At 42.4% G+C, this 27,548-nt stretch overlaps 3 protein-coding genes across 5 annotated transcripts; 1 reads left to right on the top strand and 2 right to left on the bottom strand.

Annotated features, from left to right (window-relative positions):
* Positions 1-549: 549 nt before the first annotated feature.
* LOC128455986 (TBC1 domain family member 8) lies at positions 550-18,274 on the bottom strand. Of its 2 annotated transcripts, XM_053439982.1 has the most exons (20): positions 17,922-18,274; positions 13,294-13,404; positions 12,743-12,861; positions 12,435-12,663; positions 11,279-11,519; positions 9,877-10,084; positions 7,869-8,066; positions 7,645-7,794; positions 7,360-7,510; positions 6,217-6,431; positions 5,582-5,699; positions 3,886-4,171; positions 3,643-3,781; positions 3,321-3,419; positions 3,160-3,228; positions 2,784-3,054; positions 2,641-2,706; positions 2,458-2,544; positions 1,716-1,828; positions 550-1,357 (listed from the first exon to the last, which is right to left on the bottom strand). In XM_053439982.1, the coding sequence occupies exons 1-20, from the start codon at positions 18,046-18,048 to the stop codon at positions 968-970; spliced, it is 3,387 nt and encodes a 1,128-aa protein (XP_053295957.1). In that variant the 5' UTR covers positions 18,049-18,274; the 3' UTR covers positions 550-967. The 2 variants fall into 2 exon arrangements, with proteins under 2 accessions (XP_053295957.1, XP_053295958.1); XM_053439983.1 differs by lacking the exons at positions 550-1,357; positions 1,716-1,828 and adding an exon at positions 1,829-1,962.
* A 2,407-nt stretch (positions 18,275-20,681) lies between these two features.
* Positions 20,682-23,529, top strand: pdcl3 (phosducin-like 3). Its single transcript, XM_053440263.1, has 6 exons — positions 20,682-20,832; positions 21,252-21,369; positions 21,629-21,719; positions 22,043-22,186; positions 22,480-22,688; positions 22,834-23,529. Exons 1-6 carry the CDS (start codon positions 20,827-20,829, stop codon positions 22,980-22,982), a joined length of 717 nt encoding a protein of 238 aa, XP_053296238.1. The 5' UTR covers positions 20,682-20,826; the 3' UTR covers positions 22,983-23,529.
* nms (neuromedin S) lies at positions 23,122-27,178 on the bottom strand. Of its 2 annotated transcripts, XM_053440265.1 has the most exons (7): positions 26,870-27,178; positions 26,019-26,065; positions 25,092-25,148; positions 24,701-24,727; positions 24,539-24,592; positions 24,093-24,161; positions 23,122-23,812 (listed from the first exon to the last, which is right to left on the bottom strand). In XM_053440265.1, exons 1-7 carry the CDS (start codon positions 27,147-27,149, stop codon positions 23,804-23,806), a joined length of 543 nt encoding a protein of 180 aa, XP_053296240.1. In that variant the 5' UTR covers positions 27,150-27,178; the 3' UTR covers positions 23,122-23,803. The 2 variants fall into 2 exon arrangements, with proteins under 2 accessions (XP_053296240.1, XP_053296239.1); XM_053440264.1 differs by lacking the exon at positions 23,122-23,812 and having other exon boundaries at positions 23,944-24,161.
* Positions 27,179-27,548: the final 370 nt, after the last annotated feature.

The following is a 27,548-nucleotide window of genomic DNA, read 5'->3' as shown; positions in this document are numbered from 1 at the left end:
GAAGAAAGTAGGGGAAAAAATCCTGGATCCACACCAGAATTTAATGGATTCTTTGTTGACTCCTGTCCCATTGTTCAACCAGGTGTCATGTAAATCTGTTGAGTGGTTGTTGTGTGTTCATGCTAACAAACAAACAAAACAAATACAGAAATGGACGGGGCAAAAATATAACTTCTGTGGCAGAGACAACGTAAACATGTCTCATGCAATTTCCTCCAGTGTTTTTTCTGATTCCGATTATTTTCTGAGAAAGTGGGAGTAAAAACATTTTATATTAAAAGCAGCGGAAGTTATAAAATCAGTAGTAAATAATAAAGAACACTGTTTGTAATGATTATTATTACATCTCTTAAAGGCAGCCATTATAAAGGGTTATAGTTTTGTCATGTACTTATATTTTATAGATGAAGTGATGAGTGTTTAAACCTGATCATTTTTTAACTCTTTAGTTTATCAATAGTTTAATTATGAACTTATAAACATTTATTACATTAGATTACATCGAATAACTTTGGTTGTTGGGTCAGTATAAAATGAGAAAAAACTTAATGAAAACAGATTTGATGCTTTATTAGAAACTTGTATTAATGCTCTGACTGTTAATGACTCACCAGAGACGTTAACCAATGTGACATCAGTGAAGTTAATCAATTGATTGATTAATTAACTGATCAAGGAAACATTAGTAAATTATTCACATTTGAATATTAGTCACAGGTTATAAACACTTTATAAGCGGTGCCTTTTAAATAAAAGTAGTGGCAGATTATATTTCTTGGTGCGCATGGCACAACGAAAACTCTCTGTGGCTCAAAATATTTTGGATAAAAGTCGTACTTCAGTGTTTCACATAATAGATTTATATTAGAAATGTCACTGAGTTTGAACCTGCTGCACATTCAGTCCAATGGTACTGAAGGAATGTGGCTTTTAATTTCAGCCTCGCAGTCCAGTGTTCACACGTCGGTCAGCTGCTCTGTCGCTGCAGCGTGAGCAAACCGGCCCGCTGCTGATACTGCTTCTCCTTGGCCTCTGAGATTTTCTCCGTGAGGTCCACCGGCTTCTCGAAGAAGTTCACCAGCGCCTGCTCGGTCAGCAGCGACGCCAGGATCTGAGCGAAACTGATCGTCCAGTCCTGATCAGCCCCTGCGTCTTCAGCAGTCTGGCTGGGCGGCGCTCCTTTCACCTCCTCCTGGCTTGTGACCTCGGACTCCGAGGTGCTGAGGCCGCGGTGGCTGGCCTCGCCGATCTGCAGCACGAGGCTGGTGACGGTGGCGATGGCCTGGAAGAGGTCGTTCTCCTCCGCTTCGCCGTGGAACATGCTGTAGAGGGTTTTACAGAACTGGATGAACTCCCGCTGTGGGGGAGGAGGTGAAGAGGGGGTTAGGTTTGATCATGTAGTTTATTTTTAAATATGAATTGAAAATGTATTTTTCTCTAAAACAGTCCAACAGGTTTGAATCTAATGATCCAAATGAAGCTTGAGATAAATTTAACAACTTTAATCAATTCATTTTTCGAGCAGGGATGCTGAGAAATGACCTGGTGACCACTTATCGAATGTGTGTGGTCTTTAAATTTGTTTAACAGATCTTTTCTTGCGATTTATAGCGTATAAATAAAGTTACCTTTGATAGGAAGGATGTATTTTAATAGCGGGATTATGCACAAACTACTGAACAGGTTTTATTGAAACTTGTGGAAAGGTGCGTTACCTGGTTCATGAGCGGCAGAGGTTTCTCCACATCCTTCTCTTTCTCTTTGGCCAAATCCTGCAGCATCCGCTTCAGCTGCTCCTGATAATCTTCCTTCACTTCTTCTACCCCTCCTGGAACAGGCACATTCTCCTCATGTCTCACATTTACATCACATGTAAGGATTTGTGCTGAGCTGATAAATCAATGGCAGCATCACTGTCGGACTCTGTGGCCGAGACGCCTTGGTCACCTCCCGCCTGGTCAGCTGCAATGGACACAGGGTGGACTGGCTCCAGTATGTGTAGAACTCAGCTGCCAGGGTTCTCACCCGCTCCATTTTAAATCTCGGAGTACCAACAAACTCCTCTTCCTCACTTATAAATCCCTCCATGACTTCGCCCGGCAGCACATAGCCGACACATTTCAGCCCCAGCCCTCAGAACGCCACCTCCATGTGGACATAGGGGGGGCGGCAATATGACTTCAAATCAATATCCCGATTAGTTCAAACTTTTTACCTCAATAACGATTAATGAATGTCGCCTGCCCTGATCCTGAAGTGGTGAAAGTCAGTTAAAGGTTATGAACGTAAATGGCCCAGCCCTATGTGGACATTCACATGTAGGACATTCATTCTGTCCCAAATCACTCCTGCTTCACCTTGTCTCTGTCTCTGTCCCCTCTTATATGTCCTTGCCCCTAAATCCTTGGGTATATTGACAGGTGTGATAAAAGTGTAAGTTGTTATATTTATACTGACCTGGGGCCTTATTAACAAAGAGGGGTCTGTTGGTGGAGAGCAGGGGACTCTTCGTCAGAGAGGGGTCATCCTCACTTTCTGTCAGAGCTGCAGACACAAACACAGAATGGAGTTAGTCCCTCGTCAGGTCCGACTGCAGCGTCCAGACAAAACGGTTTCCTTCATGATGACGGAGTGATGGACCTGGTGGGATGTGGAGGCGATAGAGGAGCCGGACTCTCTCATTCAGCTCCTCGCAGTACAGAGTGTCTGAAACCGAGGAGACAGAGTCAGCTTCAAGCTTCACACTCTGAGGACGGACGTGTTTCTGTCTGCCGTCATCTTACCCAGCCAGCCGGCAAACTCTCGAAACGTCACCAGGTTGTCTTGGTCCTGGTCCAGCAGCGTGAAGGCGCGGTTGGCCACTGTGTCCATGTGCTGGTTCGAGTCCCCGGGCCACGGCACCAGCAGCCCGTACAGGCTCTTGAACTGGGGCCGGTCCAGCCGGTACTGCCGCTCCAGGTAGGAGCGACCGGAGTCCATGTGGCTCCACGCTGCCGCCTCCGCCGCCGCCGCAGAGCTGCTGTCGCCCCAGTACAGGCTGATGAAGTGCTCGGTCTGAGAAGAGAAGCGTTAAGAAGGAAAGAAGAAACAAAGATGGAAGAAGCCTCTTAGACACGCCTGATAATTTAAAATATTAGGATGGTGATTGATGATTGATACCTTGAAGAGGTCGTAGACGTCGGCCAAGTTCTCTGAAGGGATGGAAACCTCTGGAGTCACCAATCTTAACTGCCACAGAATGTAAAGATGGCAAAGATTACGTTATGGAAACCTTTGACCTTGATGCGTCCTCAAACCCATTCGTTTCTCTGTTTGCTCACAGCGTTCTCTTTGGTGGTGTCTTCATGAGCCTGCAGCACCCGGATCCGGTGTCGACAGCGAAGCCGCTCGATCTGACGCACTGTCAGGTCTCCGAATTTCTGACGAGACAAAACGCAATGACAGAGAGGGATGTGAAAATGAAGGCCAAGGCAAACCTGTCCCCCTCCGTGAAATCTGAGGATTGTGACGGGGTCAAAGTGTCGGTTCAATGAAATTCACCCAAAATAGCCAAACACAGAGAGTAACGATTCAGATCAATTGGAAAAAATGTGCTAAACCGGTACAATGAGGAACAACACCTGCCTCGTGTGTGTTTCTCACCTCGTACGACTCGTTGATGAGGTCGGTGATGTTGGCGTGAACAACGGGAACGTCAGAGTCGCTGCGGCTGCTCTCGTCTGCAGCCGGCGGGGACAACGGAGGGGACGACTGCGCTTCACTTCCAACCTGCTCCAGGAAACTGCACAGGATTCACATTCTATCATTTCACACGCTTGAAACTTAGAATCTCTCAAAACACTGTGAATGCAAATCCCATTGGATGTGCAACCACAACACGTTTACCCTGTGAGAATCATGATTGCCTGTCCGTCGTCGGTGCAGGCGGAGAGCTGAGCGGCGTTGGCCTCCAGCACGGCCAAACCCAGCTGGAAGTTGGCTTTGATTCCGTGGAAGAAGAAGCAGTCGACCACGCAGACGGCACTGAGGAAGGGCAGGACGCTGAGGAAGAGGGTGAGGAACCAGGAGAGGGAGACGGAGGAGAGGGAGGAGAGGTCCGGAACGTGCTCGGCCAGCTCGGGCAAACGCTCCCTGATCAGCTCCTCGAACACAGACTTGTCCACCTGAGCTCCTGCGGGGGGAATGAGGGATATGTCACTCATATCCCTCATTCTCTGTCTGTGGAATTTCAATATCTTGTGTGTGCAGTCCTGTTTACACTGAACATACTCTATTCACATAGATGCTGTTTATTTACCAATGCTGTATCCTTATATTTTGTTGTGTTCATTTCACATGTTTACATATTTATGACTTTTTACTGATGTTTCTTATTTGGATTATCCCCTCTGCTGCTGTGACATGACTAACTGTAGTGCCGTCAAATTAAAATCTCCTCTCATCTCAGATTTCTCTCCGTCTGGTTCTCATCTGTTTCCGTCTGCATTTGTTCGTTTGTCAGCAAAAAACGACTGAAGTGATAAACACAACTTGGAAGTCGGATGTAGTACGAGTCAGGAAAGAACTTTTCTAGTTTTGGTCTGGATCCGGTTCACAGGGTTCATTCAAGAAATGTATCTCTCACTTTCTTTTACATTGTGAGATAGGACGTTACATTTCTCTGAGACTGATATTTGGGAGTCTGGGGATTTTGGTGCAGATAAAACATTACATCTCGCCAGCTTAACTGTGGTTTCATAAGGAGACTGTTGGCTGTTGGTGAAGGTTTTCACTTTACTGAGCCGTTCTAGTATCTCAGCGTGTTCCATGTGGTCCCAACACAAGCAGTCCTGCAAAAGTGTTTCATAGCTTTGACCAGCAGAGGGCAGTAAAAGCATGACAATGAGTCTGAGTTCTGCTAATTTGGATATGATTTGAGGTTGATATGAATTCATCAGTTTATCTTAATAATAAATACAGAGACAAAAACTATTCATCTCACTTAGAAATAGTGACTGTTTACCACAGTCCGATGTTTACATGTTGCACTGTACAACTACACTGTGTTCAAAACAATATTACAGGCAACTGAAAACAAACAAAATCTTTCATTTATACAAACACTTTACCCGTATCCTTTCATTCTAAACCCAGCTAGACACACACACTGTTGTTTAGGACTCAAATGTTGTTTTTGTCCCTTTAAGGTTCAGAGGAGGGAAATTATTGAAGTTATATAAAAAAGTCCTTTAAGAGTCACATCCCTGAGAAAAATTCAGGGAACTCAATTACTGCTGTCCTAAAGATGAACAGATGTTCCCGAACATCTGGACATTAGCAGGAACAGGAAATTGTTTCAAATGCACCTTGCCTGTCAAAGATATGCAGCTTCACAAACACAGGAAATAAGCTCTTATTTTGGATTCTAAAAAAACGCTTGTTTGTTGGCTGAGCTGAAACAACAACCAGAATATATAAAGAGAAGAGGCTGGGTCGACGTTAAAGAGTCGTGTAAAAGCATCAACGTTTTCATGAATTTTACGTGATGTGCTTTTAAACAAAGCTTTATAATCCCCTTATTATACTAATGTTGACCTCTCACCTATGACTCTGCGGTTGAAGTAGTCGGGCAGCATCCTCTCACAAACAGCCACCAGCAGCCAGAACGCTTCTTCCTCTTTGGCGTAAAGCAGCAGCACCGATGCTAGGATGTTCATAGACTGGACGGAAAGAAATGAGAGAAGATTTTACACAAACACACACACACACAAAACACAAACACACACAAACACTAATAAATCACAATTTCCTTAACTTTTCTTTCAATGATAAATAAAAAAGATTTACTATTATAATATATACATTTCAAAATGAAAGTAAATTAAATATATACGTAAATGACCTAATGTTACTTATTTTTAGTTTTTTTTTGTCTCTTCCATCTCCTAATTCATACAATTTACAATTTTCATTTCATGACAGATTTATTTTAAAGACATGAGTGAACATTTTAATTTACAGAGCAGCGGCTCTTAACTTTCTTTGCTTTTGCTTCACTTGCTTCACAAAAATGCCAAAGCTCTTGATAACACTACTGATGAAATATTTATACACACACAATATTATTGTGAGTGTATAAAAAAAAGAAGAAATTAAACCAGAGGCGGATAAAATGAGAAAAACACAAAGAAACATGAGCAGAGAAACGGACCAATCATTGAACTAGGTTTTTCTCACCTGACAGTATCCGATCTTCGGGTTGCGATGAGCGTAGGCGGTGAGGACCCGTCTGAGGGCAGCGATCCCGGTGGGGTTCTGGAAGGCCGGGTGGTCCGGCAGCGAGCGGTGGAGGTCCCGCTCGATCTCCTCGGTGGCGAGGCTGCTCTGGCCCATGGACTTCTTCACCAGGCCGGTGTAGTAGCCCTGATGAGACTCCAGCTCCGAGGATGCATCTGCACAGAGACACAGAAACTGTAAATATACAAATGTTGTTTTCCCGCAAACACTTTGTAAACAAACAGACTTTCTATGTCCTAGTCCGAAAAATGTAAATATTTTTTCTGCTCAAGATTCTGTTTGAGTTCCTCCACAGTCAGCTCCTCTTCATCAGTTTCAGTTGGTGACGAGTGCAGCTCAGGGAAGTGTGACCAAGCAGAGGAACACAAAATAATCCTCTGCTTTTCTATATGTATATAATGTATATCAGTTAAAAAGTAAATATTAGAAACACCTCCAAGCACAATACATTAAAGCACGTCTACAGTAACACAAACTACAGCTTCCGAAATCACAATGAAGACGAATCAACAACTGTTGAAACAAAAAGAAACTTTGTTATCTCTGTGGGTTTATTGCAGAACGGAAGTCACACACATTATTTTTAAAGGTGCTAGTTTTCACTTGTGGTACTTTCACCAACATCATCTTTACCATGTAACTTCTTAAATCTCTTCATTTCCAGCTGTCGTAAGGACTTTTCAATACACATCTGTATGTAGTGTATAGTCTATTTTTGTCCTTTGTGAATTTACCTATAGAATGTAAATGGTAAATGGTTTTGTATTTATATAGTGCTTTTCTAGTCTTGATGACCACTCAAAGTGCTTTACAGTACAGTTCTACATTCACCCATTCACACACACATTCATACAGTGCATCTATTCGCAGCACTTATTTATTCCATGGGGGGGGCATTCAGGGTTCAGCATCTTGCCCAAGGACACTGCGGCATGCAGATGGGTCAGACTGGGGATCGAACAGCCGACCTTCAGGTTGGAGGACGACCACTCTACCCCTCAGCCACAGCCGCCAATGTCAGGTTGATTTCATTGTAGTTATGGTAACAGAAACTCTCTCTCTCTCTCTCTCTCTCTCTCTCACCAGAAAGCGTCATCCACAGCTCCCCTCGCAGGGACTCCGGTATCCCCATGGCAACAAGTCTCTGGGTCTTCTCCGTGCGGAACATGTGGACGCCGCGTCCAAACTCGGCGAAGTGGTCGGCCCACAGCCGCTCCTTCACCTGCTCCATGCTCTGACACACACAGACTCGCACATTAACACAACGCCTCCTGTGCCACTGGTGGTGACAAACAGACCAACCTCCCGCCGCAGTGAGAAGAGGTGAGTTTAGTTCCACTCGGAGGTCAGAGGTCAGGCGGCTCTCACCTTGTTGCCGTTGGTCCCTGGTTGGTTCTGGTGGAAGGCCGTCATCAGAGCCTCGCTGTTGACCGTGTTACGCAGAACCTGCTCCTCGATCTCCTCCTCATCTGAATACCCAGTGTCGTAGTAGAAGGTGTAGTACGGGGTCGGTGAGCGCTGAGGGAGGAAAATGTTGCTGATGTTTGTCTGAAGTAGCGACGACTACATTTGATCACGATGTGTTTACTCACCAAACTCCTCCTGCTGTCTTTCTTGCTGCGGAACATGGACTGTTTCCACTGCAGAGCTCGGAGTCGGGAGTTCAGGCTCTCCACCAGCTCGTCTCGGTCCTGCAGCTCGATCAGCTGGAAGGCCTTCTTCGTCCGGAGGCTCACGATGACGGGGTGGGGAAGCAGAGTGGTGCTCTCGGCTTTTTCTATCGACAGCACCTGATGAGAGATGGAGGGAACGGGGCTTCAGACCAAAGACTCAATATCTCAATATCAATATTGTGATAATAATATTTTAAACTAGAATTAAGTTAACCAATGGTAGATATATTCTGTATTTTAGGATAGCATGAAGAAAAACTGAATAGTTTAGACAGCTCAATAAATATGTAAAATACTATTCTGATAATCTGGATTAAACCAAACTGTACAGGAAATGTGGGTGAACACAGGGGACACTAGAGGTTACAGAGCGTCTGGAGGAGCAGAAGGAGAATTATTCCTTATTCACAGTAACACACAGGGTCCAGAGGAAGTGATTACTTTTCTAAAGACAAAGCTTCGACATAAAACTGAGGAAGTAGAGGATTAAGCTGCAGCTGAGGATGGAGGAGAGCGTGCACCACTCCGTTCTTTGTTCGTGAACAGACGGAGCAGCTGTTGAACTGAAAGAACTAAACCGAGATAAAACAGACCAGCGACAATGATAGAGCAAAGTGAACAATTTTAGACAGTTTAGAGTTGACACCTTCAAATACATATGAACATTCAAATAAATCAGCAAATGTCAATGGAGCTTTGAACTGAGATTATATCAAACACTAGATGGAATTGAATTATTAACTCCACCAGGGAATTTTATCTATAGTTCACGCCCCCTGTTCATTAACTAATACATTTTGGTTTGGATCAAGACAAAGGAAGTGGAAGGTTTCTGGGAAACACGCACGCTCTCCTCCGTCCTCTGCTGCAGCTTAATCCTCCATTTCCTCAGTTTTCTGTTGAAGCTTTGTCTTTAGAAAAGTCGAATCACTCAAACTGGTCCCAGTGTGTTACTGTGAATAAGAATAATTCTCCTTCTGCACCTCCAGTCACTCTTTAACCTCTAGTGTCTCCTGTTTCCCCCACATATCCTTTACAGTTAGGTTTAATTCAGATATTAAACCCAGATTCGACTTTACCAATTTAACTGTCTGAACCAAACAGTTCATTCATTATATCCTAAAGTACATCAGATATAAATTAATGGATCTTGATGATAAAAATAAGGCACATTTAGGGAATTGATATGTGGGAGTGGAGTCATTCGGTTCAGCTTGACAGGATGTTTCCTCATGTGGAATATACAGCATATATTTATTTAGTTATTCAATTCCTGACTGAATTCTTAGAAAAGAAAAAAGAAAACACACAGACTGCACCTTAGACTCTTCCAGTGTAATGTGCAAGAGTGTGAACATTCTCCACCACATGAACCCAGTGTGTGTGTTACTGTTTAACCTGCAGCAGGCTGAATCAACACACTGTTAAACATGGTAGGAGCATTAACAAAACTCCCTGAAGAAGTCTCAGATAACAGGTCTGTGATTAAGGTCAGAGTCTGCACAGTAGTGATCAGAGGAAAGAAGCTGCAGTGTCAAGTTTCTGCTGAAACAAGCAAACTACCTAAAGTCACAGAAACCATCTTCGTGAAAAATGTATATCATTTAATCATAATCCAGGGATACTAGGTTATTTTTTTTAATTGAACCAAAATAAAACAGAGTTAACTTTCATTGCACCACCGGGTTTTCCGTTACTGGAACACAAATGCCTCATTGGACGTAGTAAACCATTTTTAACAATGTGCAGGTTTGACTCACTAACTTTCAGTTCCCAATACATTTTGAAGGCCTGAAAAAGACGACAACTATTTATGTGCACATTGCTATAATGGACCACTGATGCTTTGTATCTATAGGGGACATTTGTATTGCAGCTTCCCAGAAACCTTCCACTTCCTTTAAACGCTGTGCTCCGGGTACTGTACCTCGGCGAGGGGGATGAGCAGGATGCAGTTGCCTTCCTCTCGGCTGGAGAAACACAGATAATTGTCGGCAGTGTAGAGGGTCCCGCTCGTGTGGCAGCGGGAGTGTGGCGTCCAGACCGAGCAGGACGCCACCTCGTGGAGCCTCTCACCGCGGGGGAGCCGGAACAGAGCCAGGACGTACTCCCTCAACGCCTGTTCCTCCAGGATCCTGAGGGGGAAACGTGTTTACTATCATTACTCTGTTATTAGATGACAGATCACACTTGTTTTTACTTTGTTTAAATGTTACCTGCCTTAATGGGGCATGTTTTCCTAGTAGTCACTTTTATTATATTTTTAACAATATTACATTTATCAGTGTTTGGGCTCAGAGCGGTTTTACGCTGTGATGTTCTTTTATGTCTGACAGGGAGGTTTTTTTCTGAGTTTTTGGATTTCTAATATAAAATAAACTATTGTTACTATTATACTATTATTATTATAAATGTCCGTGGATGATGATCTTATACAGTAGAAAGCTGGTGAGTGTCAGACATCTATTTTTTTACTTGAACAACAAACACAATTCAATGGTTCATTGGACCAAATCATGTGACTTTTAGCAGGAGGGCAATGAGCTCGTCGGACTTTATGCTCCCAATAAAATCTAATTTTGAATAATTAAGTGTCCAAGCAAACACTGCTCTTTAGCTCTTTATATTTCTCTATATATGTTTTAGACGTTTTTATGAATCATATATCGTTTGAACACATGGTTCCTCCATCCTGCATGTAGACCATTAAACAAAAAGACTCAGAGCTGCAGTGAGGAATCTCATTGTTTTCCAGGGATGTTTGGTCAGTTTTGTGGAAACAACATATCTATTTCTGGGTTATGCTCCTGTCCCAGGAAACGAGCTGAGCTCTTCAGTATTACTGTCGCCCAGTCTGAAAGGCACATTGTGCACATATGGGTGGATCGCTGGGGGCAGATTTGGAGCATGGGGGTTTGTGACTCCGGGCTCAAGGTCATGTGACACAGACCGACTCCTTGACTTGAAGCCAAATCTGGTTTGAGCTCAGAGGAGATCAGTTCAGTTTTGTTTTCTCTAATCCATGACCCAAATCCCACATTTTTCTTTGCTACACAACACCTCTACAACATGGACTCTACTTAGGCTTACAGAAAACAAGCAATGTGCAGAATAATCAATCTTTGGAAACCCCCCGACACGCCCCGTCTTTCTAGTATCAGAGTGGAGGGAGCTGCCTCTCCCCATTTCTGTAACCAACACCAAGGAGCCCGGGTTTGACCTTCTCCCTTTAGCTTTCTGTTTTCACATTCTTTCATCATGAATCTACACTGGTATTTCGTGAAGCTGAAATGAACATCTTTATCTATCTGACAGATACCAGCACCAACCTCTTGGTGATGCGCGCCGGCTGCTGCAGAACTCGGTCCAGCTCCAGACCCTCGCTGTCCAGCAGCCGCCTGAGGGCAATGTCAGCCAGCTGACCTACGACCCCGAACACCTCATCCAGGTTCAGAAACATGGAGAACTCCCTCTGCCGCTGCCGGGTGCGGACCAGGATGGCCTCCGTCATCAGACCGGTGGAGACCCGCTCCAGCCCCGTCACCTCTGCCCAAGGAACGACAAATTTGACTGGGGAGGAAAGAGAATAAAATATTTCAGTTTCTTAAGATTAACAGCTGCAGATCACAGAGACTATAATAGACCTGTGAAACACGTTGTGGTCACAAGTTGGGTTTCAAAGCAGATTTAAAGAAAAGCTGCAGTGAAAAGGTTTTGTTCAGTGGTGAAAACCAAAGCTCGAGTTTCCATTTAGTCCCGTTTTGAAGCATTTGTCCCTGTAAAAGTTCTCTTTGTTCATATCTTATCTACTTCCATCAAAGGGATGGAGGCACAATAGAATTGTTTGTACAGGTTTGTGTGATCTACACTGAGAACTGGCTCACTAGCTTTTATTTGGCAGAATGAATGAAACATCAGAGGGGATTTGTTTTTCCTGAACCATGACTACACCCCCATCAGGCCAACCTGAACCTAACCCTCACGTTTTACTATAATAAAACCATTTTATAATGAAAAATGATTAGTTAATCTAAACTAATTATAAAAACTAATAAGACAGACATAGTTAATAAGGAGGAATAAATATATATTATAACCTGTATATGTTTTAGGATTTGTCTACAGTTTTAGAAGATGCAGATGTTTGCAAACTATGAATGACATCATCTCATGACTTCGTTGTGTCGTCACTTAATCATGGCATCATATGATGGAAAATCATTTTTTGATCAATATCAATATAACTTGAACCATCTTATTTATAGAGATATACTATATTTCTGTAATATATACTATAACTGTTTCCACATGGGCTGGGTGAAAAGTTATCCATACATTTGTCGAGTTATTTGCACACACACGCACGCACACGCACACACACACACACACACACACACACACACACACACACACACACACACACACACACACACACACACACACATACACATACACAAATCAGAGCGGTCACTTTGGAGTACGGACCTTCCTTCCCTAGCAGGAAGGAGTAGAAGGCCATGTGGTTGATACTGAGGTAGAGGAAGCCCTGCCGAGGCACCCGGCCCTTCCAGCAGCAGCAGGAGTAGTACGTCACCAGCTTCTCTGACGACGGGAGGCCAAAGTGCAACTCGAACTTCTGCAGAGCCTCCCTGAACTTCTCCGGCTCCTCCTCCTGAGCAGCCTGGCGGCCCCGAACCTCCTCCGCTATAAGGCCCTGGAGAGAAAAAAATCTTGGTTAACATCATCATCTATAAATCTGCGATTGTCCTGTGCAGCAAAGGCAGGTTTCACACCTTCACTTTTCCTCTGACGAAGCTGGCGACATCCTCCTTGTTCTCAAACACAGACAGAGAGTGCAGCAGGTTGCGGAGCAGCCAGTCCCAGTGCTTGTTCACCTCCTCTCTGGCAGCTCCTGATGGACGAGAAGGGATTTAACACACATCTGATCACACATGCAGGAGGTTAGAGAGAGAGGGTAGAGAGAGACTCAGAAGTCATCAGAGGTAAATCCAGAATGCAGATCGCACGACTGATTCATCAACTGATTGACAAAAATCTGTCTTTCAGACACATATCAGGACCTGCGTTTATGTCTGTTGATATGAACACTCGTTTATTTTATTTATAGTTATGTTTAATAGAGTTTATGGTTAAACTGTTAAGCATCAAGCTTCCGTAAAAATTAATCATAAGGGTTTGTTAACGACATCTTAGAAATCACCGATGTTTTACTCCTTTACATCGGTCGGGCTCTAAAAGCAACACCGAAAAATTCATAAGAGGAGTAAAGACAGACAGCAGCAAGGTGGCGTCTTGGAGAAGGAGACTCGATGCTTCAGCTCACCGCTCGCGATGACCCAGCTGACCTGGGAGCCTGGGACCTGGAGGAGGATGCGGAAGGGCGTGACCCTGGCGTTAGAGTCCAACACCGTGTCCAGCGCTCCCACCAGGAGACCTGCAGAGACAAGGACACACAGAACCCCAATCAGACCAGAGTTGAAATTATGACAGAGAAAGAGCTCAGGCAACAGGGATATTTTTATCCACTGCACCAACAGTCGCAACCAAGCGGGTGTATGAATGTCGTTTTTCAGTCTCTCTCTTTAAAGTTCTTCATCTGGTTGTTTTGATTTGCCTTCATATTTCAATTCATCCATTCTTCCATCCATTTTCTGTAGTGCTTTTCCTCTGAGGGACGAGGGGGGGAGCTGGAGCTAATCCCCGCTGACACTTGGCGAGAGGCGGGGTCCACTCTGGACGGGTCACCAGCGTATCACATGTTATACATACAGAGACAACCGACCACTGACACCTATATGGTGAATTTAGAGATTCTATTAATCCAACCCCAATCTGCATGTCTTTGGACCGCAGGAGGAAGCTGGAGAAAACCACACAAACACACATTTTACTTGGATTTTTATAGCCACATATTAGAGTCATAGACATTAAATTAAGAAACTATGGATTGATAATGAATAGACCCTATAATAGATAATATACCTTAGGTCAGTGACACCGTGTTCGGATGGCATGTTGCTGCAATGTGTCATCGCGATGGAAACTTTTCGATCTACATACATGTATTTGCATATATTCACTACACAACACAGAGCCACTGCAGAGGAGAGGGAACAAGCCTCATTACAGATTAATTGAGTCTAATATAAAAACAGGAGGACATCGGCTTAATGTTTAATGTTTAAATCCAGCAGGAAACACGTTTAGAGGAAACTCACTGGGGATTCCTACAGAAGCAATCAAGTCCACAGATGTTTAGAAGAATCAAATTAACCCCAAAGAACCAATAATGCTGAAGGAATTCAGGCATTTCAATCATAAAGCAAATAGAAACCGTCTCTGAACAGACTGAAGCTCTGTCTCAAAAGGCTGCCGCTGTCACGTTTTCGTCTTCCCTAAACCACGGCTAATACAAATCATGCTTTTCAAATAACGACAATCTTGTTGATGGTTTAATTCCTTATTTCCTGTGTGACGTTGTGGCAGAGGTAATGAAACCTATTAAAGGGGACATATTATGCCCATTTTACCACAGTTGATATGGTTCCTTGGGGTCTTAATGAAATGTCTGTAACATATTTTGGTCAAAATACCAGAAGGATCATTTAAAACATTACCCTTTTACCCTGTCTAAAACAGCCCTCCTCAGCCCCGCCCCCCCCCCCCCCTCCCTCCTTTCGTGAAGGAGGGAGGGGGGGGGGCGAGATCCCCAGATCCCCAGCGCAGCCCCGCAGTGGGAGCAGTGGGAGCTTGAGCTGGCACAGCAGCAGCATCCTTCCACTCTGTTGAGTCAATGCTTAGAGGTGTCCCGGGGGTCGCTGTTGGGTAGCAGCAACGAGCTAGCGAGCTAATGCTAGCCGGGCTCCACCGGCCCCGTTAGCTCGCGAGCTAACGCTAGCCGGGGTGCCGGGCTCCCCTAGCCGGGGGGAGCCCCTAGGGAGCTAGGGGAGCGTTAGCTCGCAAGCCAACCGGGCCGGTTGAGCCCGGCTAGCGTTAGCTCGCTCGTCCAAGGCCATGTAGCGAGACTCCCTACATGGGCATGGTGTGACTATGACGTTTATTTAGATCGTAATCCAATTCGACGCACTCTAGCGTATCGTTTCTGAAATAGAAGAACCACAACAAATCGCGGGAGTTGTTTTTTTCCAGAGTTTTGGGGACGGTAGACATGCCAGATACCCAAATTAACGTGTAGAAGAACTACAAAAGTGGAATTTTCATAATATGTCCCCTTTAAGACTACCATCAAAGTTGTGTTTCTATAAAGTGGAAGCAATGGATATAACGGATGATGGTGGTTTTAATCGTGATAAGATATGAAGCTGTGATACAGCCACGTTAAATCTCCTCAGGAAGTCCCCCACAGGACGGAGTGAACGTTCTAGAAGGCGTGTAGTTCTTTGTCTACTGTTCTACTCTTCTGGGGGTTTATGATTAAACTGTAACATATCAAACCTCAGCTACATTTCTTTTTCACCTATAAGTGAAGGTTTAGAATAAAACTTTATTTATTAGATAGTTTACAAATCGGTATTCCAGCCTGGAGAAAAAAAACTTGAAGCTGAGCCAAATGCTTTTTTTCACTCTGCTTCACTTTGAACTACTAGAGCATTGTGATTTTCTGAGGCAGCGTTATTATCAGTCAGATCAACCCAACATACCACAGCTCAGTGCAACCCTGCGAGGGCATGAGGGCAGCTGGGTGTCTGGGTACAGCAGGGAGTTCTCTGGCCTGGTACACAACAATAAATATACACACCTACCTTACAGTCAGGATCACTTCTTCCTCTCACTTGAGAAAGGCTATAAAGCAGTGAACCCTCCTCAAGCTGCCAAACCAGCAACTAACCCTGAATCAGAATGTGATTCACTGGAGACGTTTATAGTTTTTTGTGAGAGTCAACTTCAGGAAAGTTTGCTTCTTGTTCATTTAATACCATTCAAATATTTAAAGGCAAAAAACATGGAGTGTCAGCAAAATATATCACCAGTGAACCTTATATAAAAAGAAGGGGAACCTGAGAAGGTGGAGTGAGGTCAATCTAAAGCCGTAGCTCTGGTTCTCAGTCAAATGTAAGGCACATCTTAAAGAGTCGTAGTGGACCTGCCTGAAACTACCGGCCGGCCGCCTGGCAACACAAAACCATCCGTCTGTCACCACAAGGCCCAGGAGGGGTTTCCACTTTAAACCCTCAAGACATGAAGGAAAGGGAGAAGAGAGTCGATGTGAATCGTCCCCTTTCTCTGCTGACGGTCACATTGTGGGGGAAAGCTGCTGTGGAGATACAAAGGCTGCACATCGACCTTTAAGAGGCTCCTAGAACAAGACTTTAATGTCTGTTTGCTCTTGAATGCACCATAGTGTTTTCTTGTCTCGCGTTTTGTTGGGAGAATTAAATCAAGGCGAACTAGTCAAATACAGAAAATCTTCGGCTTTGTCTGGAGAAACATTAAGTTAGAAATAAAATCACAAAGACGGGTATGAAGGAGTTGATCAGCTGCAGATGGTTAGCTACCCAGCCTCTCTGCGAAATCCAGTTCAGAGTATGTCATCACTGGAAAGTTTGTTTTCACAGCTTTGAATTTCAGTTTTAAGTTTCATCTTAACTGCTGGAAATATTCTGTAAGAAGTGATCTGTTCTGTTTCCTCCAGCCGGTGTGGCAGGAGTGCCAAAGCGAAACTCGTTTGATTGGTTAGTTTTAACCGACGGGACAACAGGACTTGACCCTTCACCCTCTCGCTATGGGAACAACGGGAACAAACATACACAAAGAGCAAACACTGGCCAGGAAATTCCTACTATTCTGTTTTTATGAGAAGAGAACTGGCCCAGTTTCCCCACAGGACTGAAGTAAGAGCACGAGGACGACACAGTGCGAGTTGTCCGCCTGTTTTATTGATATGAAATGTTCCTCATCACTTTAATCTGCAGCACAGTGGACTACCAGTGTGTGTCGTGAAGCACAGAGAGGAAGCCAGACAGAGGAAACAGCCAACAGGCCGAGGAGAAGCTGCAGCAATGGGAAGCAGAACAGCTGTGACGAGCACGTGGACAGAAATTTGTTTAATCAGACAGGAATAGAACATGCTCTGCCGGGGCGAAAACATTTAAATCTTAAATGTTCAACATTAAACAAAACACAGTCCCACAGATAGTCAGAATTTCTCCCACAGCGAAAAACCTAGGAGATATTAAAACCTTTTTTCAAAAGTAGAGATATGGAACCATTAACGATAAACCGAAGAAACCAAATGGAATCCAGCCATTATTCACTTCTTCTATACTTTTTTCCTATTGTAGTATGTCAACATCTAACAGTAGAAAAAGAGAAAGACCTGCTGCTGTAGAAAAGGTAAGTGCAGTAAATTAGGTCACAATAAAGTAAACAGTAAAGTTAACTATATGTCTTCTCCTGTTCGTTCAGTCTGGTGCGTCTTATATTTCTAATCTGGTCTAGTTCTATTCTCGTAAATTGTGGTTGCCACAGAAACTGTCCCCAGCACTACTTCTCGGTTTTGAGACTTCACGTGTAACACTTCACTTTATAGGAACCGAGGTTTTTTGTTATGACACAATTGATTTTTGCATATTTTCTTGTGTTTCCGGTGTTGACACACCGTCTTAGCCTCTGGAGGCTGAGAACTGGCTCCGGGCCCTGGGGGTAAAGGTCAAGTTAACCTGCCAAATAGTGACAAGGTTGTTCTCAGTTGCTGTAGTAGCACACACACACATACACACTGAGACAAAGCATGTGTGTGGCACAGGGACCCCCCCTTGGACTCACCCTGTTGTTTGTTCTTGATGTTACCTGTTGTGTTACCTGACTACTGGCTCTCAATGGCCCCTTGTCATTGTTTACCTGTGGTTCTACCTGTGGCCCCATCTATGTATGGCCATGCCTGTTTGTTGTTGTTTACCTGTGGTCCTGCCTGTGTTTGTTGATGTTTACCTGTGATCCTGCCAGTCGACTCCCCGTGGCCTCTCCTTCTCTGCAGGAGGAAGAAGTCATTGCTCCTCTCCGTCACCCACAGCTTCAGAGCGTTTTTCAGCAGAACTTCCTCCGGGTTCAGCCACATGTCTTCTCGCAGGGAGGGACCGGACGGACCGGAGGGAGCCTGCAGCTCCGCGGTCTCGGGTCTGCTCAGCGGCGGTGAACAAAGTTTCCCGGCGCCGGTCCTCCTCCGGTGGGGAGCGGCACTGAACGATCCTACAGCGGCGGGGTTTCGGCTTTTTCCATGATTCCCCTGCGGCTCTCGAACAGCTGCAGGTTTCACACTTCCTCTGGTCCACACACCCGATTTACAGCTGTACACACACAACACAGATCCTCTACAGGGTCAGATGACTCACTCTGTCAGTGCAACGGGTTTAAGGCATCACTTTTAAGAGTAAGTAATACTATTATAATAAGTATCATCACCATAATATAATCGTCATAATAATTATTAATATGACGATTATTATATTAATAAAACAAAATATTACCGATAATAAGTAAATTGACAATATTAATAACTGAAACAATATTAATAATAACGATAATAAAAAAAATAATGATAATACTAAAGTGAATAATATTAATAATGATCATAACAATAATAACATGATAATAAAGCTTTGCATATTTTGAGCAGATGACAATACAGTTCAGGACAAATATGATTAAATATATTGAACATTATTGTTTAGTTATTATTAATATTATTATTAATAATAATATTGTTGTTATTATTATTGATATTATTATTATTATATGATGGTGATCCTTATTTTAATGCATAAATCTGCCATTTTGTGAGTAATCGTGAAGAGCTACAACTACAGTATTAAAGTATGAGTTATATATTTTCGGTTACAGGAAAACAGGGACAGAGTGAGAGCTCTGCCTTACGTCTTATCTTCTTCCGCATTTCACAAACTTTCCTTTCCACCACTTCCGGTAGAGAGAGACCAGCTCTGCTGTGATTGGCTGTTGAGCTGATACCGGTGTTCAGGTGTTACTGTCATAAAAAGGTATTTTATAATTCAGTCCCCTTCGTTGTATGAGAGACACTGAAATCATAAGGAATCATTTCTAGTTTTCAGCAGTTGGATTTCGTTCGCGATACCTAATAGATGGTAATCTGAACTAAATGCAACAATTAATTAGTTTTTGTGTAGCAATAAATAGATTAATTAGGATAAATATTAAAAACCAACTGTTGAATCCAGGTGATCGAAGTAGGAAACTGCAGATAAGAAAACGAGGTGGGAAACATAACACTGAATTCAGTTCTTCATTTCCTGACTTAAATACCAATAAAAACAATTATTAATAGCTGTCTTTTAAAGGATGTAGTGACTCATTTTCAAATCTTTCTCAAAACATTTGTCAGGTGTCGAGTTGAACTTTGAAACTCGCCTTTATTGTTCCTCATTTTCATATTGTCCCTGAAGACACTTCTAGATCACTGAAAGTGACGGGGGACAAAGTCTACAGCTCTCTTTGTTTTACTGTCCCTGTAAAAAGGATATCCAGCTGATTGATTGATTGATTGATTGATTGATTGATTGATTGATTGATTGATAAATACATGTTGACTTCAGATAAAGTGTGAAATGTTTATTTGAAGGAGGTGGACAGTAGATTTTGTCTCCAATGTCCTACAATGACTCTGATGAACAGAACAAATGACGTTCACAGCAAGTGAAACCCGTTGCAGTCTTTATATTATGGCCCGGAACCCCCATCTGACTTGGACTCTTCTCCCGCCCCCACACCTCAATTCTGTGTTACATTAACACACACAACAGTATATGGCATATTGCACATCCACATTCTGTCCTGTTTTGCATTTTACTTTTTATATCTTGTATATATTTTGTTTTGTTTTATATATAGCTATTTCTTTCTTATGTGAAGTACTTATTGTGTTTTTAGGTTTTATGTTCAATGTATGCACCTTTTTTAACAAAGAAAATTCCAGGTAGGTGTAAACCTACATGGCAATAAATCCGTTCGGATTCTTATTCTGATTCTGATGTCTATTGACTATAGACAGACTTTATTAACTGAGGAGGGATACGGATACAATTGAAAATGCTTTTCTCCTTTATTTTCTGACTTTATTTGACAATCTTTCAAAATAAGTTTCAATTAATCTTTACTATATCGTAAAGGGTTTTTTATGAAAAAAAAACATTAAATATATTTTATAAAATATTTATTAGTGTGTGTCAGATCACCTTTGTTGTCTGATAAATCACCAGGATACAATAGTTTGCATTCAACATTGTGGTCTTATCATCAGACAGGAACACAGAAAAAAAGAACAGCTATTGCTGAATTCTTGTAAGTGTGTGTGTGTGTGTGTGTTTATGTTGTGTATGTTGTGTACGTGGTGTGGTGTGTGTGTGTGTCTGGGTGTGTGCGTTTGTGTGTTTGTGGTGTGGTATGCGCGTGCGTATGTGTGTGTGTGTGTGGGCGTGTGTGTCTGCGTGTGTGTGTGTGTGACAGCACCTGTTTGGTTTCAGCCACAAACAGCCTGCTGCGCTCTAACTCCTTATAGGGACATGTGCGTCTCCAGAGGAAGTTGGTGTCACTTTTATTATTGTCCTACTCGCAAGGCATCGGTTCCTTGTCTTTTAAACCTGAATTTACTTTCCTTTCACATCATCTAAAAACACAAACAACTCTAAACTCAAATAAAGTTTGATTAAAAGTTAATATTTTCGATCGGGGTGTATTTAATGTGAGTGTGAGAAAGCGGAAGGTTTGTGTTTCCAGCCGGACTTGGGCGGTGTGCGCTCCTTCTGTTTCCGTGTCTAGGAGGAGAGCAGCAGTGTGATTTCTGAGGAGACTCTTATCCGTCAAAATGCAGGTTGGTTCGTCTTCACGACACTTTTTTACACTTTGGGGAATGGAAACATTTATTTTCGGTTGTTGTCGACATAGATGGTTGTCGACGACGTTTGACAATTCATATTTAGTGAAACCTAGCTAGCATTATAGCTGGGTGTATCTACAGCTGTCCAGTTAGCGTTAGCTTGAACCTAACCCCCCAACCGAACCTGTCCAGCAGAAACACACCATACAACATGTTGACATGAAATCAGCTGGAGCTGGAAATATCGCTGATTCATGGATTACTTGCTTTTCACACATTTATCTGATAAGAAATGTTGTAAAGGTTAAATAAATATATCGAGTTATTGAGTTATTAGAAAAGCTGAAATGGAGCCAGAGCATAAAGAAACCGAGAGTAACATCTCTTGTGTTTATACTTTGTTTTCTTTCCAGGACCCAAATGAAGACACCGAGTGGAACGACATATTGAGGAAGAAAGGCATTCTTCCTCCCAAGGAGATACCTAAAGATGATGAAGAGGAGGAATTGGCCCTCCAACAGCAGTCTGTTGGTAAGAGAGACCACTTGGTGAACTGTATATCAGTTTTTCTTTGTCCCTTAATGGTGGAAATGCATGTTTCCACCCCAGAGAAGATGGATCAAAGTGTAACCCTTATCCATTAACCCTGGAGGTCTGGGTTTATTTGCCGAAACAGAAATGAAAACCACAAAGTCTTCCATGATGGCTAATTTGACTGATAAGTCACTGTTTGCGATACTGTTTGGATTAAGATCATGTAAAACCATCAGCCTGTTGTTTCTCTGAACAGTTAAAGCATATGAGAGCATGACACTGGAAGAGCTGGATGAGAATGAAGACGAGTTCGGTGAGGACGATGAGGCCGCAATGGAGATGTACAGGTGAGTGAAGGTGATGCAGGTAGGGGGTTGATGTACTGAGCAACTCCCAGACCGGAGCATCATCCTGTTTTGTGGAGCAAGCCAAGCCAACCAGTCAGTGTGTTAATTGTCCAGACGGATTAACTACCTGTAGCTCCAGTGGAGGCAGCTCATGGACACTGGGGTCTGATATATTTGTCTAATGATTTAAGTATTTTTGTCAAATTTCATTTAAATATAATGGCCTCATCCTCCCAAATATTTACTAATTATTTTCAAATATGAATCTCTAACTCATTGTATACTGAGGTCATGTCACTGACGTGTGTTGCATCTCTTTGCAGACAGAAGCGTCTTTCTGAGTGGAAGGCGTCTCAGTTGAAGAATGTGTTCAAGGAGGTGTTTGAAATCAATGCACAAGACTACATCAAGGAGGTGAATCAGGCCGGAGAAGGCATCTGGGTGGTGCTGCACCTCTACAAGCAGGGGTGAGTCATCCAACCGCATCAGGCACTTGAACAAAGATGAGACAAAAACTGTCAAAGGCTTATTGAAATAGAGCAGAAAGTCTGTGATTTTAATGATCTTTACCAGTTTTAGGTTATATAATTTCTTAATATGTAATAGTATATGATCTTGTCTGGTTTGAGAGTATTTATTTCTGTCTTCTGGCCTCTTATAAACTCATATCAGGACTTATATTTAATTTTTGTATTTTTAATCAACATTTTTCATTAAAACATCTGTCCGCTCTTTCCTCTCCGCTCATGTTATTGGCCAGCATCCCTCTGTGTACGCTCATCAACCAACACCTGAGCGTCCTGGCCAGGAAGTTCCAGCAGACCAAGTTCATCAAGTCAATCTCCACCACCTGCATCCCCAACTACCCCGATCGCAACCTGCCCACCATCTTTGTCTATTACGAGGGGGAGATGAAGGCCCAGTTCATCGGCCCCCTGGTCTTCGGGGGCATGAACCTCAAAGTTGACGGTAGGTGTAAAGTTGCTTACTGAAAAACTGCATCACTGAACAGCCCGTTTTTTTTCTTTTTTTTCTTGTTTTCCTCTATGTATTTTGTATATTTCATCATGTTTTACGAATTAATTATTTATGATTTGTCCTGTCATTCTCTCAGAGCTGGAGTGGAGGTTATCAGAATCCGGGGCGGTGAAGACGGACCTGGAGGAAAACCCGAAGAAGCAAATTGAAGACAAGCTAATGTCGTCAATCAGATGTTCGCTCCCCACACGAAAGGACAGTGACTCTGAGGAGGAGGACGATTAGAAAAAAACATGTTACTCCAAAGCAGAACCACCATGCGGCTGTTATGTTGGAAACACTCATAGGACCTTGAAACATTTGATGATAATATGGGCATCGAAGGCATCTCCTTTATAAGCAAGCTCATTTCATGTTTTGACCATGTAGGTGGCGCTGTTGTGCTGGGATCAATCCTGCTCAAGGAACTTGGTGGCAAAGTATCAAACCTACAGTACGACCTCGTTGTTGAAACTTCCTGTACATGCTCGCGGAAAAAAAAACGAATTTTGTAACTTTAATAACTTCCAGCTGCATCCACTGAATCTCTACAAATAATCAAAGACAAATTTTAACTTTTTTTTATTATGTTTCATGTTAATTTTGTCACTAAATGTACATGTACATTTAAAATCTGTCAAATTAAATGTGAGTTCACCACTTTGCCACAAAATCAGTATTTTCCCCCAAGTGATATTTTGGAATCTGTCATTAACCTTAAAAGACCTTGCCTAAGACCTTCTTTTAAATGATTTGTTTCAAGATTAAAATACATATTTCTTGTGCAATATGACATATTGTGCTTGGAAACATTACTTTTTTTACATTTGGAAGCAGGAAGACACGAGGCAGCCACTCTGTTATTTTTTTCCATCTATACAATACATTTTTTTCTGGTCACAAAAAGCCATGTGCCTGTCAGCCACGTCGGAGATGTGTTGTCCCATCAGTTTTTTGAAGGTGGCGTCCGGAGGAGAAGTTTCCTGCTGCTGCTCTTCTTCTGTCAGATCTGATTTTCCTTGTTTGTTCTTCAGACTGGTCTTTTACAACAGCCCCTCTGGCAGCACTCAAATCTTCTGTTTCATTAGAGAGACAGAGGAAGAGAAACGTCAGTGTCAGCAGCAAATCGAACCTGATCAGTGATTCATGCTGTCGCCTCTCAATCGCTGATTCACGGCTTCTGGTCATGTGCCGTTTTCCTGTGTGCATCCTCTTCCTACAGCATTTTCACATGTCCCTGTGCTGAGTCATAGCCCTGTTTCATCTAATTTAAAATTACACATTGTACCGCTTCAATTTTCTCAAAGTGTACAGCTGACAGTTAAAGATGTGGATATGTATCTTAAGTTTTCTCACCAAAAGTAGAACCTTTCTCCTCTGGGAAAGCTTTGGCGAGAGTCGCATCAGAGGGTGAACTGAGTGAGACTGGAGGAGGAAAGAAAAGAGTTACTGTTTGTAAAAAAAAAATTATGTTTCTAAAAGTTAGGTCATTTTATTTCACCAAAAAAAATATAATTTAATTCAGATTTTTTAGTGTGTTTGGATTACATAGAAAGTATTGCATAGATTTGTAATTAATAAAATCTTTTCACGGATACGGACGACTGCCAGATCCCATTTTCTTTTCTTTCTTTTTTTTCACATAGTGAGTTTGAGATTTTTCCAGGGAATAATTGGATGGATTTTAATGAAACACGCCTGGCACAAAAGGTTCACAGTCAGCTGAGCAGGTGTTATCCTTCAAATTAGTGTAAAGCGATGAATCTCAAAAAGACGAGAGTGGTTTGTTTTTTACCGCTCACCTCGTGCTGTACAGCTCCTACAGAGTCGAGTGCTTTGGAGTAATGAAACAGAAACTGAGGGAAAAAAACATAAGAAATCGAAAAGTCATTGAACCGCTGCTGAACAAATCTCGCAAATTAGAAATACAGTTGAATAGATAATAAACAATAAGGAAAACTTACTCTTTTGAAAACATTCTGAACTTGTTCCTGTGGGGAAAAACATTTCTAGTTGATAATGGAAGGAACATGGGGAAACACCACAGACACCACGAGTGTGTAACCAGTCCAGCGTACATCCCTGTACCACTCCATAGTGAATATGGAATCTACATATGTATTTTATATATATGTAATTCATACCAAAAAACTACCACATATCATTTTTAGATCATCTTATTGCTGGCTTATTGAGGAACTTCATTGCTGTGGGAAAGCTGACAACAAGCAACTGCATGCACCAGCTACATGTGTCATATTTACAGTAACTTTATTAATATTAGTGAAACTGAAATATTAAAACACTATTAGTATGATGAACCTTAAAGGTGATTTCCTAGTGTGTTTTACCCACCTCATCCTGGTCTCTCCACAAGACGTCATTCAGATCACCACCCTGGATGCCACGCACCTACAGACACCAACACAATTGATGATGAACCAACAACAGCACTGTTTCACAGATTCACCAGTGACCAATACACTTTCCGGGGGGGGGGGGGGGGGGGGTGAAGACGACGATGACTTATTTTCACTAATTAAGACTTAAAATGAAATTGGGTTTATTAAACATTCCACACAATCCTGAACACATTTCTCCAGTACAGCTGTTGGTGCACTAGGCATTTGGACTGAATGTATTTGCAGTTGTATCTGCTCTCAGCACACAGTTCATACAGCATTACTACATCTGGGGCGGCTTTGGCTGAGGGGGTAGAGTGGTCATCCTCCAACCTGAGGGTCGGCAGTTCGATCCCCAGTCTGACCCATTTGCAATGGGCAAGATGCTGAGCCCCGAATGGCCCCCCATAGAATAACAAAGTGCTGCGATTAGATGCACTGTATGAATGTGTGGGTGAATGTAGAACTGTACTGTAAAGAGCTTTGAGTGGTCATCAAGACTATTTATTTACATCTCTACAATCACTCCCACTAAATATTATTATTATTATTATTATTATTATTATTATTATTATTATTATCACTAAAATCCACTTCATGTCAATTTGCCTTTCATTTCCGTTGCCTTACTACCCTTTTCATAGAGTGGGGGGGTTTCCTGTATACATGCATCCTCACCCTCTTTCAATCATGATGACAAGTGCGAAATAGACTTTGAATTCTCCCGACTGCCCCTTAACCTCCTCTTTAACTTAATTATATTCCTCTCTTTACTGACAACCTCAAAAACTATTTATCACAAACGTCAGACCTGGAAATGGGAAGAAAGAGGAGAGACATATATTGAAATGTAATAGGAAGGGTGTCGATAATTCATTACCTTTCTGAACTCGATGTCGTCTTCCCACTGATCGTAAGGGCTGGCATCTGGACAAAGAGCACGTGAGAGGCATTGAGAATATTTTCAACCATTCAGGGAAGATTATTTATGGCAATGCAGCATCTCAATTGTTTTACACCAAAAAAGTAATTGCATCTACAATCATAAGGAATTGTAGCAAGATTTGCCATAATACTGTGTTTGTGGTGCACAGTGACATCATAGGGATTGTTCTATATGAATCTATTTACCAGACCAGCACTGAGTCTGCTTCTCAATCAGAGAGGAGAAAATACATTTACAATAAAGAGGCTTTCTGCAAAAGTATTGGTAATAGAAGTCTTAACATCAAGGCAAGTAACTAAATATGACATCAGGGCAAGTAACTAAATACAACAATTACTCGCTTACTCCCTTTAAGATACAGTATGTGTGCATTACTTGAGTATGTGGTTTTATATATTTTATACTTCCTCTTCAGTTCCACCTCATGTTGTGGAGAATATTGTAGTTTTTGCACCAGTTACAGCTACAGGTATTTTTGTAAACAGAGATTTTAAACACAACGTAAATAATCCCCTTAAAAAAATACAATATATCATGAATAAGTTAATATATATGTATAAAGAAAAAGAAAAATAATTAATACTTTCAATACTGTACTACCTTTTCTAACCAATAGTTGTTTTATTCCAGTGCCAGCTTAAATGATTCACTTTAACTGACTTTTATCATACATTATGGTATGCCATCTAAGGTAAAAAACAAACAAGAAAAAAAACTACAACTAATAGATGTAGTTGAGCTCTTGAACTTTAAAAGCACGTTTTTCTATTATTATGATCACTCACCTGTGGAGCTGCAACATCCAAGAAACCAGAATAAGCATACAATAAAAAGTTGTCGCACTGTTGGCAGCGTCATGACTCTGCGTACTCGCTCCTCTTCCCCTGGATCTGTGCGCTTCGGTTTGGAGAGGCTGTGTCTCTTGGTGCGCACTGGTCCGCTCGGTTCGGTTCTGCTCGACTCCGCTCGTGGGTCTCGATCCCTGGCGGCTGTGTGTGTGTGGTCTGAACACCTCTGCCCTCTGCTCGGTTTAAAAAGCGCACAACTGTAAGCGCAGGAAAGCATCCTCTCTTACGCAGAGGTGACCAATCACACCCACTCCAACGCACACACACACACACACACTCTGTACTGGGAATACATGGGTTGAGCGCTGACGTCAGGTTTTTATAATTGATGATATGACTGGACGGTGAGCTTTACAGGGAAATGGATGATAACCCTGACGATACATTGAATATCGTAAGAGTATTAAATTAGTAATGCTCACCTCATGTGTGGTTTAGGTGATGTGACGCTGATTTTACAATATATTTTTTTATTAAACAATGACGTTAAGGCATTTTTGTAAAAGAAAGAACTGTGGGTTAAATCCTTCTTTATGTGATTCTGGCACATTTGACAGTGTACTGATCCTTCACGTGGGCTGGACACTAAATTACGACCATTAATTTCCTCACACCA

The sequence above is a fragment of the Pleuronectes platessa genome, chromosome 14 (genome assembly GCF_947347685.1).
Source record: "Pleuronectes platessa chromosome 14, fPlePla1.1, whole genome shotgun sequence".
In the NCBI taxonomy this organism is placed as follows: Eukaryota; Metazoa; Chordata; class Actinopteri; order Pleuronectiformes; family Pleuronectidae; genus Pleuronectes; species Pleuronectes platessa.
Note: the sequence above shows the minus strand (reverse complement) of the source record. Positions and strands in the feature narration are given on the sequence as shown.